Raw genomic sequence first — 19,185 nt, 5'->3', positions numbered from 1 at the left:
TCTGTTTTTTTGTTGTTTGTTTGTTTTGTTTAGTTTTGTTTTTAACATTTTTTATCCTTTTGATACATGTACCCTCAGCAGCCCCTGCTGGCCTGGAACTCCTTATGTAGACCAGGCTGGCATGACCTTGGTCTCACAGAGATCCACCTGTGTCTACATCCTAAGTGCTGGAATTGAAGGCATGTGCCATTATGGCCAGCTAAAACATCTTTTCATAAAGGTAAATGTTTTTCTCCCTCTCTCTCTCTCCCTCCCTCTGTCCTCTGTATCCCACACTGCCTGTGTCCCTTTCTTCCTCCCCCTCCCCTCACCCCCCATGCCTTCTTCCTCTCAGTATATCCAAAACACAAATGCACATTATATTAAGATCCAACTATATTGGGTTTGTGTATTCTATTTTGAATATTCTTTTTTTTAATATTTTATTATTTTTATTCTATGTGTGTTCATGTATTGCCTGCATGTAGGTAAGTGTACCCATGTCTTGCAATGCCCACAGAGGACAGAAGAAGCTATTGGAACTCAGGAACTAGAGTCATGGACAGTTGTTAGCTGCCATGTGGGAGCTGGGATTCGAACCTGGGTCTTCTGCAAGAACAATCAGTGTTCTTAACTGCTGAGCCATCTCTCCAGCCCACTCTATTTTGAATATTCTAATAACTTCCTCTTCTGAACAGATTGCCAAAGTGAGACTTGAAAATAAAGCAGAGTCGTCTCAGATTCTAACATAACCACAAGATATAGGAGAGTAAGAGAGCAGGCATCATGAACTGTGCGAACAGAAATAGGCAAAGACAAAGCCATGACAAATAATGGCACCAAATAATTTCCACCACCAAGTTATCGTTCACTGAGATGCACAAAAATGTCTCTAAACTCAATAGTTAACAATGAAAACAAAGTTGGATCTTAAAAATGGCATCTGTACAATGAGTCAGTTCATTTTTACACTGATTACACTCAATACAATAACTAAACAGTAGGAAAAACGTTTCTTTTAATATATTTATCAATCAAGAATAAACTTTAAATATAGAAGTTTGCATGAATAATGCTCACTTTTCATTTGTAGTTACCTTCCAAGCTTGCATGCAAAATTTTCTATTATAAGTCTTTGCTTCATGTAGATAACTTGGTGTGCAAATTTCTCAGTGCTATCATGATGTCCTTGTTCCTTAAAGTGTATATAATGGTATTCAAAGCTGGGGCAAAATGGTATAGAAAAGAGACAGAAGTTTTCCCATTCCTTCTGATTGACCCATTTTGGGCTGAAGGTAGGTGACACTCATTGTTCCGTAGAACAAAACAACAACTGTCAGGCTGGAGGAGCAAGTCGAGAAGTCCTTGCCCCCCCCCCTTGGCATGACAGTTTCAGAAAGATGGAGATAATCTTGCCATAGGAGAAAATTATCAAAAGAAACGTAACCATAAGAAACACAATTGCGACTCCATAAACCACTAGTTTATTCAGAAAAGTGTCACCACAGCAAGCTTGAGTAGTGGGGGAATGTCATAGAAGAAATGACTAATTCTGTTGGAACCACAAGGTTCAAGGAAAGTATCTTGTATATTTGTCCAATTTCAACTGGAATTCCACTGATCCAGGAAGCAGCCACCAGCTGCACGCACACATTATAATTCATGAGTAGGGAATATTGCAAAGGTTTACAGATGGCCACATAGAGATCATAGGCCATTATTGCCAGCAAGAGACACTCAATACCTCCCTACATAAGGACAAAGCACATATGTATTGCACAGGCTAGCACAGAGATGCTTCCTTTAAGGATGTAAAGGTCTATAAGCATTCTTGGGATAGTAGCTGTTACATAACAGATTTCCAAAAAGGAAACGTTGCTAAGGAAAAAAATACATTGGGGACTGAAGAGCAGAGTTGGTTTTTGTTAACAGTATTATGCTATTGCACATCAGAATAGTCAAAATAGATGAACAAAAATATCATAAACAGAATCCACTGGAAAAGGGGAATTAGAAAAAACCACAGGAAAATAAATTCCATAAAGGAAAAGGTATTTGATTTTTCTGTTTTGAATGGTCTCCATCTGCAGATAAAGTTAAATTTGAAGTGGTTAATTCAATTGCATTTTGGACTACAATTAATTATATTCACAAATGTAATTTATGAAATTATGCCCTCTATTCAACTTACTGTGATTCTGACATTGATGCTTCTAAAATGAAGGGCCATGTAGTCAAAGTCAACTCAATACAAATTTTATACATTTTTATTTACAAAATTTTATACATTTTTATTTACAAATGCACTGACACATATATTATCCTTAAGGAATGAATTGCGTTAATTTTTTATTATTTTTCTGGGTTTATATTATTATATCTGTATTAGCATTTACACTTCATCTATTTTCCCTAAAAATAATTTTCTCTTTAAGCTTTTCTTTAATGCTACTTCAAAGGGAGCATTGAAGTCCACCTTTTGCTATTTCAGTGAGAATCAATATTCTGAAGATAATTGCAGGTTAGGAGAAGATAGTTGCTTATCACCTTAATTTGGGTATCACACACGTCAATTATGACAATTATGAAAATATTCATGTCAACAGTCACTTCAAGGACTCTCCCCACTAACATCTCTTATCCAGTGTATAAAAATGCTAATTTACTCTAGGAATGCAGTTCAGTGCTAGTACATTGACCTGCTACATGTTTCAATTGACATCTACATGAAAATCATTTTATGTATTATTTATATTTAACTAAATTAGTATTTATTACCTGTAATTTTGGCTGTTTGTGTAGTTTTCTTCCCTTCATGTGAGTTAGTTGTCTGTCATATAATTTTCAGAAGAAATGCAGCTGCTTTCCATATTTCTCATTTATAATGTTGCTTGTCTAAGTGCAACTTTGACAAACAATATAATTTATTTTGGTGATGCACATTTTCAGAACATGTGGATATGAATAAAAGACAACATAATAAAAATTAAACAGAGCTGTGAGTACCTTTACTCTACACTCATGTGGGGAGTCAGGAAGATCTCTGAGATCAAAGCCACCCTGCTCTACACAGCAAGTTCCAGGCCAGCTGGGCTACAGGGAGACCGTTTCTCAAAAAAGACAAAAATAAACACATAAATAAAATTTTAAATAAAAAAATACACAGAAAAATTTATTCTTTACATCAAAAAATTCACTATGAATTCATCACTATGAAACAATTCTCATTACATTTCTTGGTGTGTTTCTTATTTTCTGACATTCTGAAATTCTCTCTTAACTCTATTCTGCCTGTAAACGATTGGTTATTTGAATCAATGTACTGATAGATTCAATAAGAAAATATTGTCATATTTCCAAATTTGTATTAGCATTAGTTTTAAGGCTACATTAAATATATTAATATCAGCATTAATGTCATTATCTTCATTTGTAATAAATTTTAATTCAATTCAGAGTTAAGAAGTTGAATAGATAAGTTACATTAAGGTATGTTATGTTTATTAATTAGCTTAAGTTTAGATAATGATCTTTGAATTTAATGTGTTTCTGTTTCAATGATTTTGATTACCAATTTTGAAATATCCTAGGTAAAAAGTCTAGCAACTCAATTGCAACTTACAATTGCACATTTTTATCAAAGTGTTTATAAATACAAAAGTGGTTTTTAAGCTAAAACTTGAACTTCTCTCAAAAAGTTACTCCACCTGTACAATAGCTGAATTTGGACATTCACTGCCCTTAAATAGCAGTACAGACTTTCCCAGAGGACCACCTTCTTTCCTATTAGGACTATATTAACAGTTCATTTTCTAGAAGACAATTGTGATAGCAGTTGCTCTGGTTCTTTAGAACTGTGTTGTTTGGCTTTATTCTTTGTTGCCAGAGAAAACTTTTACTATGTGGAGATTACGTCTCAAAGTGAAATCCTTATTAATTGTCTAGCTTCACTTCGTGTAAATAGTTGATATCTTTCCAGCTGTTGGAACTGAGGGTGTTCCACTGCTATGTCTTTGCTTTCCTACTCTGTTTTTCCTAACTCCAAGATCCATGTGATAGTGTCCTTTTGAAAACTGAGCCTCTTGTTCCCTTACACACACACACACACACACACACACACACACACACACACACACACACACTGTGCTTTCTGTCTTCAATATTTAGAGACACCACTTCTTGAAATAAAACTTGTTATACTTAAATTAACTTCTTTGGAAGTGTAAACATACTGTAACCATTTGCTTGACTCTTTCCAATACAATTTTAGATATTTCCAAGTGTATATATATCACATCATAAACATGATGTGATCACTTATAAAATTAACCTCTCTTTACCATAGCTTGTCTGTTATACATACATCCTCTGCTCACATTTTTTGGCACATATACATATGTATAATTGTCTAATCCTTATTCTGTCTATCACTAAAATTGAAACATTTTGTGTTTCATTTGCATATAACTTAGCTACATCTCAGAAATAAAACATTAATTTTCTTAAAGACATGTCAAAAACTCAAATATCCTTCAATAATAATCCAGCTAAGTTGTAAAGTTGGTAATTAGGAAACACAGGCTGCTGCTATTCCTGAGTTCTCTGTTCCTTAAATCATATTCACAGTCCCACAGACAACCAGCATTCAGATAATTTAAAATTGAAGAAAGAGAATTTAGAGGATAATCCTCTGTGTTTGTGTGTGTGTGTGTGTGTGTGTGTGAAGGCAGGTGTGCACATATATAGTGCAGGTGCCGCCACGTAGAAGGTCAGAGGACCACTTGTAAGAGTTAGTTCTCTCCTTTTAAGTTACTGAGGCAGAGTCTCTCCTGTTGTTTCTATGACTGAACTACACACTCCAGGCTAAATGGCCTGTGAGCTTCCAGCCAGTTCTCTTGACTCTGTTATCCTTCTCACTGTAGGATTACTGGGGCAACAGATGTACACTACCACATCCAGATTTTTTGCATGTTCTACAAATCAATTAGGTTTTTGTATTGCACACAGAGAACTTAAGCCTTTCAACTCTCTCTCTTGGCCCCCAAAATCCACTATTAAGAATATTAAATAAGCTGCCCATTTTGGTGACACCTTTAATCCCAGGTCTCAGGCCCAGAGGCAGGGAGATATCTGTGAGTTAGAAACCAGTCTGGGTCACACAGTGACATAGCGAGTTCTAGGCCAGCTGGGGCAATTAGAAGACATGATTTCAAAAAGACCCCCCCCCAAAAAAGGAAAGAAAAGAAAAAGACAAAACGAATATTAATAATATTGTGCATCACATCCAACTTTACATTATGGAAACTAGTCACAGGATCCACACATAAAACAGGTCCATTTTGTTTTGTTATGAAATGTTTGTAACTTAAGTAACATGAATATTGGTTCCAGATTAAATGTAATAGAGCTAATAAATGTTGCTTTAATATCCAAAAGAAAGACACAATCATGTTAGAAGGCCATCTTCCATCTCTAGCATTCTTTACCTTTGATGAGAATAAGAATGTTTCCATATTTTGTCTAACAGAAAGGTTGTTTTTCCACTTGCCCGTCATCTAGCCAGGAATAAGGTTTTGTCACTGAATATCACCTTGTCAAGATTTTTTATCTCCCTGCTGTTTGGTGTAGAAGAAAGACCTACAATAATTTGCAATACAAATGTTTTTAAAACTTGGTAATTCCTTACCTATACATTTTCTCAGGATTAAAAATATTAATATAATTGCTTCTGATACTCTCTGTGATTAGCTACCTACTGCATAGATCTTAAATATGCTATTGCTAATATCCCTGGATTCCAGTTTACCACTGGCCAACTCTCTGATAAATTCACCAATTATTAATTATTCCTCAGCTAAGAATGAGGCCATATGCACGCCTCCACTGCATGAACATAACCTCAACTACTGTTTGCTTGGATTTCCTACCCTGAAAACAACATTTCACACTACATCTCCCCAACCATCAGCAATTATATTCTTTCCAGGTTCTCTTCCACATTATTCCCTGAGTCATGGGAGAAGGGGTTGATACAAATGTGCCCTTAAGGACTGAATGCTCACAGTAAATTATTCCCCGCACTTTGACCAGTTTGAGACTCTGCATTAATCCCTGCCTATTGTAAAAGGAATATTCTCTGACCAATACTGACAGCAGCCCTGATCTGTGAGTACAGACATAAATTATTGAATACAAATGACAATGAATATTACCCTGGAAGTGAGGAATGGAGAACTCTTGTACTTTCTTCATGGGAATGTAATGGAAACTGATGCTGATACTTCAATAATAAATCTGGAGAGTTCGCAAAACTAAAAGCAGAATTCCCCATGTGACTCAGCTCTTCGACCATATAATGAAGGACGTGCCATCCTGTTACAGGGATATTTGCTCATGCATATTCCTTGCTGTTCTACAATGAAAGCAACCTAGTTGTCCATCCACTCATGAATGAATAAGGAAATGTGGAACATACACACAATGCCATATTATTCAGCTCTAAATAAAAAGTAAATAATATGAAATTTCCAGTATCTCAATAGAACTGGAATAATTATACTAAGTGGGAAAAACCTGACCTAGGAAGATCAATGGTATATGTCCTCTATCAAATTTGGATAATAGATTTGAAACTTTTGTTTTTATATATTAAATTGGATTAGAAGGGAAAGGCAGAAGAATAGAATGGAACAATCAGAAGGAGGTGTTAATGGAGAGGGGATAGTAGCCTGTAGGTGACAGGAGAGTAGAAGCAAAATGAAGGCAAAAAACCTCAGGAGGAAGTGAGGAAGGAGGATCGTGGAAACTGATAGCAGGAAGGGAATGCTAATCAATAAAAGGCATGTGAAAAGACTATAAAGTAAACTACCATCTTGTACCCATGAAAGCATTTATAGAGAGGCAGTAGAATGCATGTGATAAGAAAAGAGGCAAAGATTTATAGTACCTCATAAAATTGCCAAGTGTTGACAATGTTTACATTTTCACTGGTTGCTTTTATATTGGGTACGTTGAGATACTTTGTTGCAGCATATATTCTTATGTCCCCAACAACTAAAAATGATGAATGCTATGCTTCAAACATAGCAAAGAAGGCATGAAATATTTTTTTCAGAGATTTAAGAGCTCTTGTTCCTGATGTTGAAAATGCTAAGGGATTGAACGTAGCTTGTGATAATCCCTCTTCCCTTTCCTAATTTGTAGGCAAATTTGATCTCACATGTTGATATCAATAACACTGCGTAATCATTTTGTCTTCCTACTGTGTAATCAATTTTTAAATTTTAGCTAGTCAGTAAGACAAGGTAAAAAAAATTCCTAGAACTTGTGCTTCTTCTGTAAACCAAGTTTACAAGCTAAGCTAAACAAAAAGCTTTAATTTCAAACTATATTCCCTATTTATCTCTCATGACCCTGGAATAGAATGTGTTTTTATGTGTGTGTGTGTGTGTGTGTGTGTGTGTGTGTGTGTGTGTCTGTATCTGTGTCTGTGTGTGTGTCTGTGTGTGTATTTTGAAAATATCATTGCTGAAAGAAACAATGTTGGGATCAATGAATCATCACAGCTTTTGTTGTAAACAACATGTTGACTTAGATTGACAGCATCAGTTTGTGAATTTTTATGCTGTACTCTTTGTGAAGAGGTCAGAAAAGGAAAATTCTTCTCTAATAAGATAAAACTAGTTTTTTTTTTCTCACATCAAGCTGGATGTATTGTTCAAATTAAATAGAGCATACCTTTCATTCAAGGAAAATTTCCTGGAGAAATCAGGAAAAGAATATTTCTGAGAATAGATCCCAGCTCACTCTTGGTTTAAATGTCTCTAGGAGTTTAGTGTTTCTTGCATCCGATACGTGACAACAGCTGAAAGAAGTAGGGTACTGGTGACAGATGCTTTGTAGACATGTGTTCTAGAGTCCTGTATTGGGCACATTTCTTCCTGCATCCCATGAGAGCTAAACCATGTTCCTTCCCGTGTCATGGGGTCAAGAATTATGCTTCATCCACTTCTGCCATCATGACATTCTACACACTCACTAAAGCCAAGGAATGTGGGCAGAACGCTCTGAAAAATCTTAAAAAATATTGTTTGAATGACTTAAATATTTTGTTCACAGAAGCAAATGTAACTATTGAAAAACATCAAGACTATATGTGAGATCTTTGCTCTATTCCTAACCTTGTGTTTTTAACATCTTTTGAAATGCTGTACTGCAAGAACTAGGAATTGTTCGGGAAAGTGGAGCAGGAAAAGGCTAAAATGCTCTAAATGTAACCTAAGAGAACGCTTGGGAGAGAAATTGACTCTCTTGGAAATTGGAATGATGCTATCCGTGTTACTTCCTGGCAAAGTATTGGTTGACTTCCTGTCTATGGCTTGAAATGATCTAATGTGGATTAAATTCATTTTTAAAAACTCAACTTTAAGAGCAGAAGATTTCCAGAAAGGAGAAGTTTTAAGCTTTGGCAAGATCATAGGTCTCTGCTATTAATCAATTTCCATTGAGATTAAGCAGCAAAGGTAAGTTGGAAAGTCTATTAAAATGTGCTGTTTGATGAGAAAAAGAGAGCATATAATGTTGGGAACAGGGGCTGGAGAGATGGCTGAGCGGTTAAGAGCACTGACTGCTTTTGCAGAGGACCTGGGTGAGATTCCCAGCATTCACATGGTGGCTCCGAACCGTCCTTAATTCGAGTTCCAGGGAAATCCGACTGTCTCATCTGACCTCAGCAGCGTTGCATGACACAGGGGCACTCACATCCATGCAGGCAATATACTCATACACATAAAATAAAAATAATAAAATATTTTAAAGTTGGCACAATGATTTGTCAGTTAACGAAGACATTGTTGTGGCTAAATGCAAGACTTTCTAATTTGGTACTAGGAAAAGTAGTTTCTTGGTGTTATTTTTTGTTAACTTGACACAAACTGGAATCACCTGGGAAGAGGAAACATCACTTCAGGAATTTCCTCCATGGCATTGGCATATGACGATGTCTGTGAGACATTTCATCAACTTATAATTTATGCAGGAAGTCCCAGCACACTGTTGAGCAGTGCCATCTTTAGGGTGGTAGACCTGGGTTGTGTTAGTAGTGGAGCAAGCCAGAGCAGCAAAGCAGTGAGCTGCATTCCTCTACCTTCTCTGCTTCAGTCTCTCCCTTCAGGCTCCTGCCTTGAGTGCTGCCTTAGCTTCCATCAAAGGTGCACTGTGACTTGTAAGCTGAAATAAAACTTCCCATCACCAAGTTGCTTTTTGTCAGTGTTTCATCACAACAATACATAATCTCATGTGAAACTACCTCTGTATCTTGCTCACACAGGGCCATTAGAGAAGTCTTTCCCCAGTTCATCCACATAGGGACTCAACGGCTGCTGCAACCATGGTGAAAAGACTGAAATTATTGTTCCAAATAATGTCAGAACTTGGTATCATGTAAATGATGCCAATTTTCTAGGCATGGAGAATGTAAGAGTTGTATGCATGAATAGATTTCCACTGAAATTACAAAGTAAGGCCTGGAGGCCAAGCAAGAATTGAAAGGGTGATGTTTCAAACTGTGAGAGTAACATGTAACTGCAGTGGAGACCCGTGGATATTGGAGATGTGATGCACGCAGGCTATCTGCTGAGGCACACATCGAACGAGCAGAGCAATAACAGGCACAAAGACCATAGAGTCTGAAACAGTGAGGAACTAGACCCTGCCAAAGCCCATGAAACTCAGCTCATGAAACACATGACAAGGATGGCAGCACAGTGGCAGTACTAATGTCTGCTCCCCTGGAGTGGGTTTGGCAGTCGTCACATTCTTCCTTCTGTCTCCTGATGCTCCCCTTGGAGTGGAATGTTTTGTCCGTGTTAGTGTATACTGAGGGCGTAAAACTTGTTTTTTTATTGTCCATGACTCCAAGCTAAACTTTGCATTGAATTTCTTTGTTTGAATTTTGCCTTCTGAATCATCTGAAACCCATGAACTGATGGATATAAGAACTTTTGAGTTGAAGTCTCAATAAAATTAAATTAAACTCAGTTTTCCTTCCTGGTTATTTTTGTCTCCCTGTAGCACCATCTGACATGAAAATAGCTATATAGACCAGGCTGACTTTGAAACAGAGATTCACCTGCTTTTGGCTCCAGAATATTGGGATTAAAAACATATGCCAACTTACCCAGTAATATTTCTTCCTTCAAATGAATCTCAGAGGTATTATGCTTATACTGTTGCCAAAATGACTGATAGTGTGAAAAACTTTCTGTATATTTTTGTTTTTCTTTTCATTCTATTTGTCTGAAATGACCATTTTACCATGTACCTCGAGTTGGCATGGAATTCATGATCCTTCTATCTCAACCTCCTGTGTCACCATTGTTGGTTCGCAGGTATTAATGAATTTGTGTATCTTTCAGATGGTGTCCTTTCAATTTATGAAACAATTTTTCTGTTGTGCTCTTATTATTGTACGACGTGTCCTTTAAAAACATGAACTGAACTTTCTGTAATTTTCTAAGTATCTGCCTTTCAAACTCCTATCCAAACAACCCATAAAGTCTGATTACAACATTTGATTGTTTCAAGAATAAAGTTCCTAATCTTTTCATTCTTCCTACAAACCAGTTCCAAATGCCTAAGAATCTTACAGTCAAGTTTATAACACTGGCCCTCTACTCTGAGTCAAATTTAGCTACTATTTATTTTATCAATGTTGTGAGAAAATTCTTGAAAAGAAACAATTTAAATGAAGAAAATTGTCTTCTCCTCACTTTCCTAGGGCATAATTTCCATCATGGTGACTATAGAATGCCAGAAGGAGTAGAAGACAGGTTGGGCCTATGTATTACGGATCTTTGGCATTGCACCAGGCTTTGTATTAATTTTGGCATGATGATGACCAAAACCAGTTCCTCATGCCAGCTGAGCCATCTCCTCAGCTCCAAGAACACTCTTGCTTATCCACTGTAGCTCAGAGTAGCCAGAGAACAAACCCCCATGACATAGACTAAAGTGTTTATTTTTCACTTGAATTTTTTGTGTATTTCATTCAGAACCGCTTAATCTTAATCCTCATCAAAGAAGCTCATTTTGCAGCAATCAGAGACTATTACCAAGTACCACAACTGGTCACTCACAGTCCTTGTCTATGAATTGCCCAGGGCTAAGTGGCACATCTAAAATGTAACCTCTACACCTAAGGCTCATGGAACATAGAACAGAGATAATGAAGAAGACCCTAACGAATCTCTTAGATCTCAATAATGAAGCTTCATCATTCAGCAGAGGGGCAGGAACACAAAAGGTGACAAAAAGTCAAAGTATAGAGATCAAGAGTTGGCTGATTGCTCTTGGTTGGGCAGGATCCCTTAATTAAACTCAAATTACCTATTTTTGACATTTATTTGGGTTGTTGAAAGTGTTGGTATAAAAGCCAATACAGTATTCATTTTCACTTTTTGGTGAAGTGGTTAGAAACATTTCCCAAAATACTTACATATTTTAAAAGACTATTAAATATTTACTCTTATTTCTATCTTCTTTGTGCTCATGATGCTTATAGATAAAACTCTGGAAATTTCAGTAGTATAAATATCACTATGATTTGACTTCTGAAACAAAATGTACTCATTGACACCACATCATGGGGTTTGAGAGTCAAAGCAGACAAAATAGATAATGGGCAAAATTTACAATCTATAAAACTATGGGGTAAGAAGTCTGCACTGCCTTATGTATTAAGATTCTATCTGGGTGTTAGAAAACATTAAAGAAATTGAAATGGATGAAATTTGATATATTACCATAGTGTGTTAGTATGTACATGCCTGTGTCCTATAGAAACTCTATCTTTATCTCTGAGGAAAAACTCCTCTCAGAATAAATAAGGCTCTATTATTTATTCTCAGTCTAGGTAAGGAAAGTCAAGTTTATAATATGGATAAGGCCTAAGTATATGGGTCTGATAACCTGTCCCAGTTATACAAACAAGGGGAATTAGATCCATTTTTACTTACTTTTCCCTCCAATAATTTCACATAACCAGATTCCTGCCCAAATTTATTGAGTTTAATTTGAGGAAGTCACTTTCAGTGAACACCACAAAAACAAACAAAAAAACAAACAAACAAACCAAACATCAACTCAGCATTATACAGGTGCTGACTCTGAGTTTTCTGTCACTGACCAATTTTTTATTGTTTTAATACAATTCTTTATGAATTGACTTTATGCAATGTGGTAAGTCCTCTAAAAATACAAAAAAGCAATATTTTCTTGTTCAATTAGATGTAAATTCAAAATTACATACATAAATAATGGTAATAAATCAGTGATCAGACAACTTCAGAGATATAAATATTCAAAATTGGATTGATAAGGTTAAAACCATAGTTTTCTTTCTTTTCAAATATTCTATTTATTATTGCTATTATTTTCTGTGTGAGGGTGCATTACCTTCATGTATTTAAGTGCACCGATGTCATGCAATACCCTGGAACAGACAGTTGCTAGTTGTCATGTACGTGCAGGGTACTGAACCCAGGTCTAATACAAAAATAACCAGTATTCTTAGCCATTGAGCCATCTCTCCAGACCATATAGTTTTGTTCCCGTGGAGACAGGCTTTCCTAGGTGTAGCTGTTCTAAGGCATTGTGTTGAATGTGTTATTGTTATTGTTTTATTTATGTGTACACCAGTGAACTAATATTTATTAAGTAGGAATTCATCCTACTTACAAGATGTTTTGTTTTATATTGTTACAAAATAAACCCAAAATTTACCTTTAAAACACATGGGAACATATGCACCTATATAAGATCAAACTTACTCATATATATATATATATATGATCAAACTTACTGCATATATATATATGCATATATAGTTGCAAAGACCTCATGAGAGTATGTATAAGACCTTGAAAATCCAAGCTAGACAGGTGCCCAACATGGATGAGGTTGATTGGCAAAAAGGTTTACCTCTAGCTTTATAAATATACATGCAAAACGTTTGAACCTATTCTGTTTCTTCAAAAGAAAGTTTCACTGATAGAAATTGAAAATAAACTTTTTTAAATATTTTATTGATTTGAAATTTTTATAAAATAAATCTTGACCATATTGAGATCGCCCCCCCTTCTGCAGCTTCACCTAAATACTGACCCTACTTCATGCCATGTATTATTTTTTATACATCGACTGAGTTTAATCTCTTTCTGGGTTGCTCTTGGATGTGGGTCTATCCAATGGAGTCTGATTAACCTACCAGACATCAAGCCAATGAGGAAAACTGACTCTCCCTCTCCCAGCATCTATCAGTTGCCAAAGGATCCTCAGCTACAGGTGAAACTTTTTGCCAGTCAACCCCATCTATGCTGGGCGCTGGTCTAGCTTGGATTTTCAAAGGTCTTGTGCATACTCTCATCATGTCTTTGCAACTACTCTGTTGTGCCCAGAAAATAAAGTTCTGTCTTCACCTGTGTTTTAACTTAATGACAGATGTAATAAAACCTACACACGTGGGAAGAAGATGACTGTATAATTATGACTTGACCTTGAGCAGGTCTTGTGCATGCTGTTGGAGTTGTTGTGGGTTCATGTATGCAAATGCCCTATGTCTGGAATACACTCCTACCCTGTAGTTATCCACCACCACTGGTTCTTAAAATCTCCTCCCTGATTCCATCTGCAAAGATCCCTGAACACTAGAGTGAAGGATATGGCAGACATAGACGTCCCATGTGGGGTTGAGTGCTCTAAAGGATAAAATAGGAACATTGAGTGGGTAGAAGGTGGCAAGAGACCTCAACCCTACCTGGAGAGGTACTCATATTTGGAAGGTGCTGGAAGGTGCTGGGACATAAATAATCCATATTCTCTGAGTGTGACTTATAGTAAATAAACCAATATTAAGGACAGTTTCCATACCAAGAAGTATTTGGTCTACACATGTTGAACTCACAAGAAAAGAAATGTACATGGAAAAGGGTGGGTAGTGAGGTAAGGGTGGGTCTGGGAAGAGTTAGTTAGCAGAGGGAAAATTGTGAACAAAATACATTTTACAAGTTCTTAAATATTTAATAAAATCATATTTTAAGGTGCATCAACTGAGAGAAATGTATCAGAAACAAAATAAAAATGTAAAAGCTAACAGTTTACAAGTCTCTGTTTACCCAATTTAGCAATTTCTTTGGTTAAACATTGGCCTAATACTGCAGATGCAGAAATGAAAATAATAGTTTTGAATTCTTCCCAAAACTTGAAGGTAAGACCCTACTGATGAAAACTGGACATACTTTAGACACAGGACATGGAACAATGGAACTTGAACTGACTTCAAAGCCTCCTTCCTAAAGACTACTTTTCATAGTTCTGGAGGACACTATGCAAGGTATTACGGGTAGAAATCAATCAATGGACCAACCCCAGCTTAAAAGCCTAAAAACTACAACGATGGCCAACAAATATAGCAGTGCAGTAGTGGCACTTTTATCTTTGTGGTATTCTACAGCTACATTGATGGATTTAAAGCCATCTCAATGGGAGGGGACTCAGGTGTGGTACTGTAATATACCAAAATACACATGGCTGGAGAGTATATAGATCCTAGATGAAACTCTCTCTTTTTTTCTCCCTAGATGAATGTATTCTTATTCTGTGCTATATACAGCACGTTATATTTACAGAAATGCATACCATTCGCAACTCATCAAGGAAGTTTCTTTGAGAAAGAGATAGGGAAAAGTACAGAGTTTCAAAAGATGCTAAACGTAGAGAATTCTTGTGTGAGTGATGCCCAGTCATAAGTGATACATCTATAGTGGCAGCTCTATATCTAAGGCTAATGGGATATTATATAGAGTACAGAGAATACTAATGCATCCCTCAACTCTCTTCAGCAAAGCTTAATCATGCAACAAAATATCACAACTTGCCAAGGGTAGAGAATAAAATCTTGGAGAGTGTTGGTCCCCAGATAGGATTCCAGTATTAAACCTACCCACCCATGATGCAGGAAACATTGCAGAAGACGGTGCAAAGGTTATGACCACCAGGGTTGGTGCATGATCATAAGGAAACTTAGGCTTCCAGGTCATATAAACTTCATATGAATTTCCTGTTAATGCTCACAGCTTGCATGATACCCATGCAAACTCAATCAGAAAGACGAAAAAAAAAATCCCAGCATACAACTGGGGAAATGGGCAGCGTTCACTAAGGAATTATTGGAAGCTGATTACTGGTGGGTTAGGTAGAGTCAATATTCTTTAAAGGAGGGACATTAGACAGACTGACTAGATTCCCACGTATAATTCATACCAAGGGACATCTGAATACTCAAACTTGACTTGAGAGGTCTTACATATATGACAAAATATATGAACTCCGTTGTGGGGGCCTACGAGGAATGTATGTAGGGGCCTAATTATGATTAAGATATATTTTTTTGTTTGTTCCAAGGGGCACATATTCCTCTGAGGGCTGGGGCTGCTGCCTATAATTGGCTTCAGAGAGTTAGCTATAGAGAGGGAGCTGCCCAGAGTTAGCCACAGAGGAGTGTGGGGACCATCTCAGACAGGACCAGTGGTGTGAAATAAATGTCCTGGTGTTTCCCCTGAAAGAGGGGACATATACAGACCTAGGGCTAGACTGCGGGCCCAGGAGGATTGGTTGAAAGTTTATGAAGACTGTGGGCTGAGCACAGAAGCGATCTGGATTGGTGGGCTGCTGAGCCACAGAGTGGAGTGGGGCTCCAGATGTGGGGCGCAGGCTGTGCCAAGTGTGGACCACCGGGTGTTCAACTTTGTAATTTACTCTATTTCCCCTACCTTGGATATAAACTATGAATCATGCAGATAAAGATGTATTATGTGGTTTATCTAATAGTGCCAGAAGTACGGGACCCTAGGAAAACTGAGGCAACAGTATGAAATGCACTAAATTCAATAAAAATATATATATTGAAAAAAAGGAATAAATTAATCTTGGGCCACAAGGCAAAATATCCCTGGCTCTGTGACATTCAGCTTCCTTTCATTGTTTATCACCTCTTTAAAATTTTGTGATTAATTATTAAGAGGTAAGAGTATTCTCAGAAATCTTTAACTCACTCAAAAAATATCCTTTGATACAGCGTTATCACAATATTGTCATGATTGGAGCAAATAAAGGGAGAGAGTCTGGAACGTTTAGTCATAATTTGACTATGAGGATATTTTATGATTGTGTTTTGTTATGTTAGCAACTTAGCTGGCAGTTTTCTCAGTGCTGCAGAGATCTCCTTGTTCCTCAAAGTGTATATAATTGGATTCAACAGCGGAATTAAAACCGAGTAGAAAAGAGACACTAATTTTCCAATTCCTTCAGATGCGTTTGCTTTGGGTTGTATGTAAGTAATAGCAGCTGTTCCATAGAACAAGACCACAACCATCAGATGAGAGGAGCAGGTGGAGAAGGCTTTCGACCTCCCACCAGTTGATGACAGTTTCAGAATGCTGCAGATAATTTTTCCATAGGAGACAATTATCAACAGAAACGGAATCGTGATAGTAACTGCAGAAACAGTAAAGATTGCTAAATTGTTCACAAATGTGTCTCCACAAGCAAGACTGAGTATAGGTGGAATATCACAGAAGAAATGATTAATTCTGTTAGATCCACAAAAGGGCAATGAGAAAATCAGGTACGTCTGTCCAGTCACAACTGGAATGACACTGGCCCAGCAGGCAGCCAGCAGCTGTACACACACCCTGTGGTTCATCATCAGAGCATAGAGCAAAGGCTTACAAATGGCCACATAGCGGTCATAGGCCATCACTGTTAGGAGGAAGCACTCACTAGCTGCAAATAGAAGAAAAAACCACATTTGTATTGCACAATTTAGCAAAGAGATGTTTCCTTTTTGAGCACAAATGTCCACGAGCATTCTTGGGATAGTGACTGTCACGTAACAGATTTCCACAAAAGAAAACTTGTTGAGGAAAAAATACATCGCAGTCTGAAGAGCAGGGTCAATTCTTGTTACTAGAATTACAATGCTGTTGCACATCACAATACACAAGTACACAAGGAAAAATATCCCAAAGAGAATCCACTTCAGATGGGGAACATCAGAAAACCCCAGGAGAATAAACTCTGTCGTTGTTGTGATATTTGATTTTTCTGTTTTAATATTCCTTCCATCTGCAGACATGATAAATTCAGCATGCTTTATTCATTCATTTTTTTAAATACATTGACTTTTGTGTTGACTCAAAAAATGCATAAATATGCTTCTATTTGTTCTTAAATTACTATTCCCCATTACTTTGGTTTGTTTCTGATGTGATTTTTATCATTAAAAATAACTAACATGTATTTAAAATTAATTCAGTAAATAAATTTTATTTTACCTTCTTGCTTTCCAAATGTTATTGTTAATCCTTCATTACCAATAGAAGAACACTGTGAGGATGCAATATTTTCTCATTTTTTCAGTGGGACTTGTTAAATATGTGACTTTGTTTTTTCTTGGCATATTGTTTGTTATTATAACCATCAATTTCCAACACTTTTTCAATCTAAAATCTTCACTTGCAAACTTCAGTAACACATGCACTTAAATCAGTTTCTCTTAGCAAGGAAATGAATGCATGCATTATCTTTGCTCTTCTTAGATCTCACACAATATATGGAAATAAGAACTGACGATTAACTCCAAAATCATCTCCCAACAATTTTCACAAATATCAATTGTATTCAAATATAAATTAATTTAATTTTCAAAAGACAACTAACTCCTCACAGAACATTGACATATTTCCTAAGGAATGAGAGTTTGTATTTTGTTACATAATTCACCTTTACTCCAATATGGTTTCCTTACTCTATTATATAATGAAATATGGAAATATCGAATCTCTATTTCCTCATTCTGTCTGTGTAAGTTAGTAGAACATCTTGAAATGATAAAAATACAAGAAACAATAACTGAACTTTCTTCTTCATTATTTAACATCAACTTTTATGAATAAATCAAATTATTTGAATGCTCATCAAACTTTCTTAACGCTTATGTAAGTTCTCAAGACAAATATTCATGTTTCCCTAATTTCTCAAGTGCCTGTCACCTATACCACATCTTACCCCAACATTTTATGATTTGGGTGAATAAATGTAATAAACCACACTCTTCTATGTTCAAATTTCTCTTTGTGTTCCATTTCAATGCTATATGAAATAAATGATGTTATTATTGATACAGTTGTCCCTGTTTGAGATATGATTGGCCCTGCTCAGCATTATGGACATTTATAGACCATTATTTGACATATATCTAATTATTATTAATAATAAGGTTTTGGGTGTATGAGCAATAGAGAGTAAGTAGCTTACTTTAAAATAAAAAAGCTCAAAATATCTGTTTTTCTGTATTATCAAATGATATTAAACTTTGAATTTAGATCATTTCTTACCTGAAGTATTGAAACAACACAGTATGGCTTACCTGTGAAGATTTTCATGAAACACTCTACTGGAGGGAAGTTAAGTTCGTAATCCCTCTCATAAATATTCTCTACTTTTTCTCAGGATTTCCCAGTAATTTCACAATAATAATATTTGCACAAATATTCAACTGCTTTAAATAGGGACAGAAACACACATGTACCCTAGGGCCATATTCTCTTGTGTATCCACTAATTAAGAAAAAAAAAATATTTCTAATTAGTTTCTGAGGATCTTTAATTGATCAAATTTGTGTTTCATAATTATTATTTTCTCTGGAGGTTCTTAGCTAAGCATGAGTTTTAAATTTTTACTCTTTGTATTGTAGACAATAAACAGTTTAAGCATGAAAAACTCAAGTTTCACATATACATGTTTGATACATGGTTTATATATCATTTCTCTATATGAACATAATCTTTTCATTTTTCTCCGATTTTCAACGACTGTTTATGTTATTAAACCTTCTTAAATGTCTCTCACCTCCACTGAATTGATTTCATTTCTACATCTATTGATGCGACGGTCATGTGATTATTTTTCATTTTTATATGAAATAAAAAATTCGCTTAAGTTAAATAAGTCACACTCCATAATTATTATCAAAATTATTGTAGTAAATTTAGTTAAGATATGAATTTGAAATACATATATCTATGTTACTATTTATGTTAACACAGGCATATAATTTATGTACATATATACATATACATAAATATGTGT

At 36.0% G+C, this 19,185-nt stretch overlaps 1 protein-coding gene and 1 pseudogene across 1 annotated transcript in view; both read right to left on the bottom strand.

The window, feature by feature from the left end:
• Positions 1–1,119: 1,119 nt before the first annotated feature.
• On the bottom strand, positions 1,120–2,020 carry LOC103730733 (annotated as a pseudogene).
• A 14,190-nt stretch (positions 2,021–16,210) lies between these two features.
• The window catches only part of LOC103730732 (olfactory receptor 10AG1-like), a 15,841-nt gene continuing 12,866 nt past the window's right edge, over positions 16,211–19,185 (bottom strand). The window contains exon 3 of the mRNA XM_008828997.2: positions 16,211–17,185. Within this exon, the coding sequence (XP_008827219.2) occupies positions 16,211–17,185 (975 nt within the window). The remainder of the gene's footprint in view (positions 17,186–19,185) is intronic.

Source organism: Nannospalax galili, unplaced genomic scaffold (assembly GCF_000622305.1).
Source record: "Nannospalax galili isolate Female #2095 unplaced genomic scaffold, S.galili_v1.0 scaffold2994, whole genome shotgun sequence".
Taxonomy (NCBI): domain Eukaryota; kingdom Metazoa; phylum Chordata; class Mammalia; order Rodentia; family Spalacidae; genus Nannospalax; species Nannospalax galili.
The sequence above is the reverse complement of the archived record's forward strand: the minus strand, read 5'-3'. Positions and strand labels throughout refer to the sequence as shown.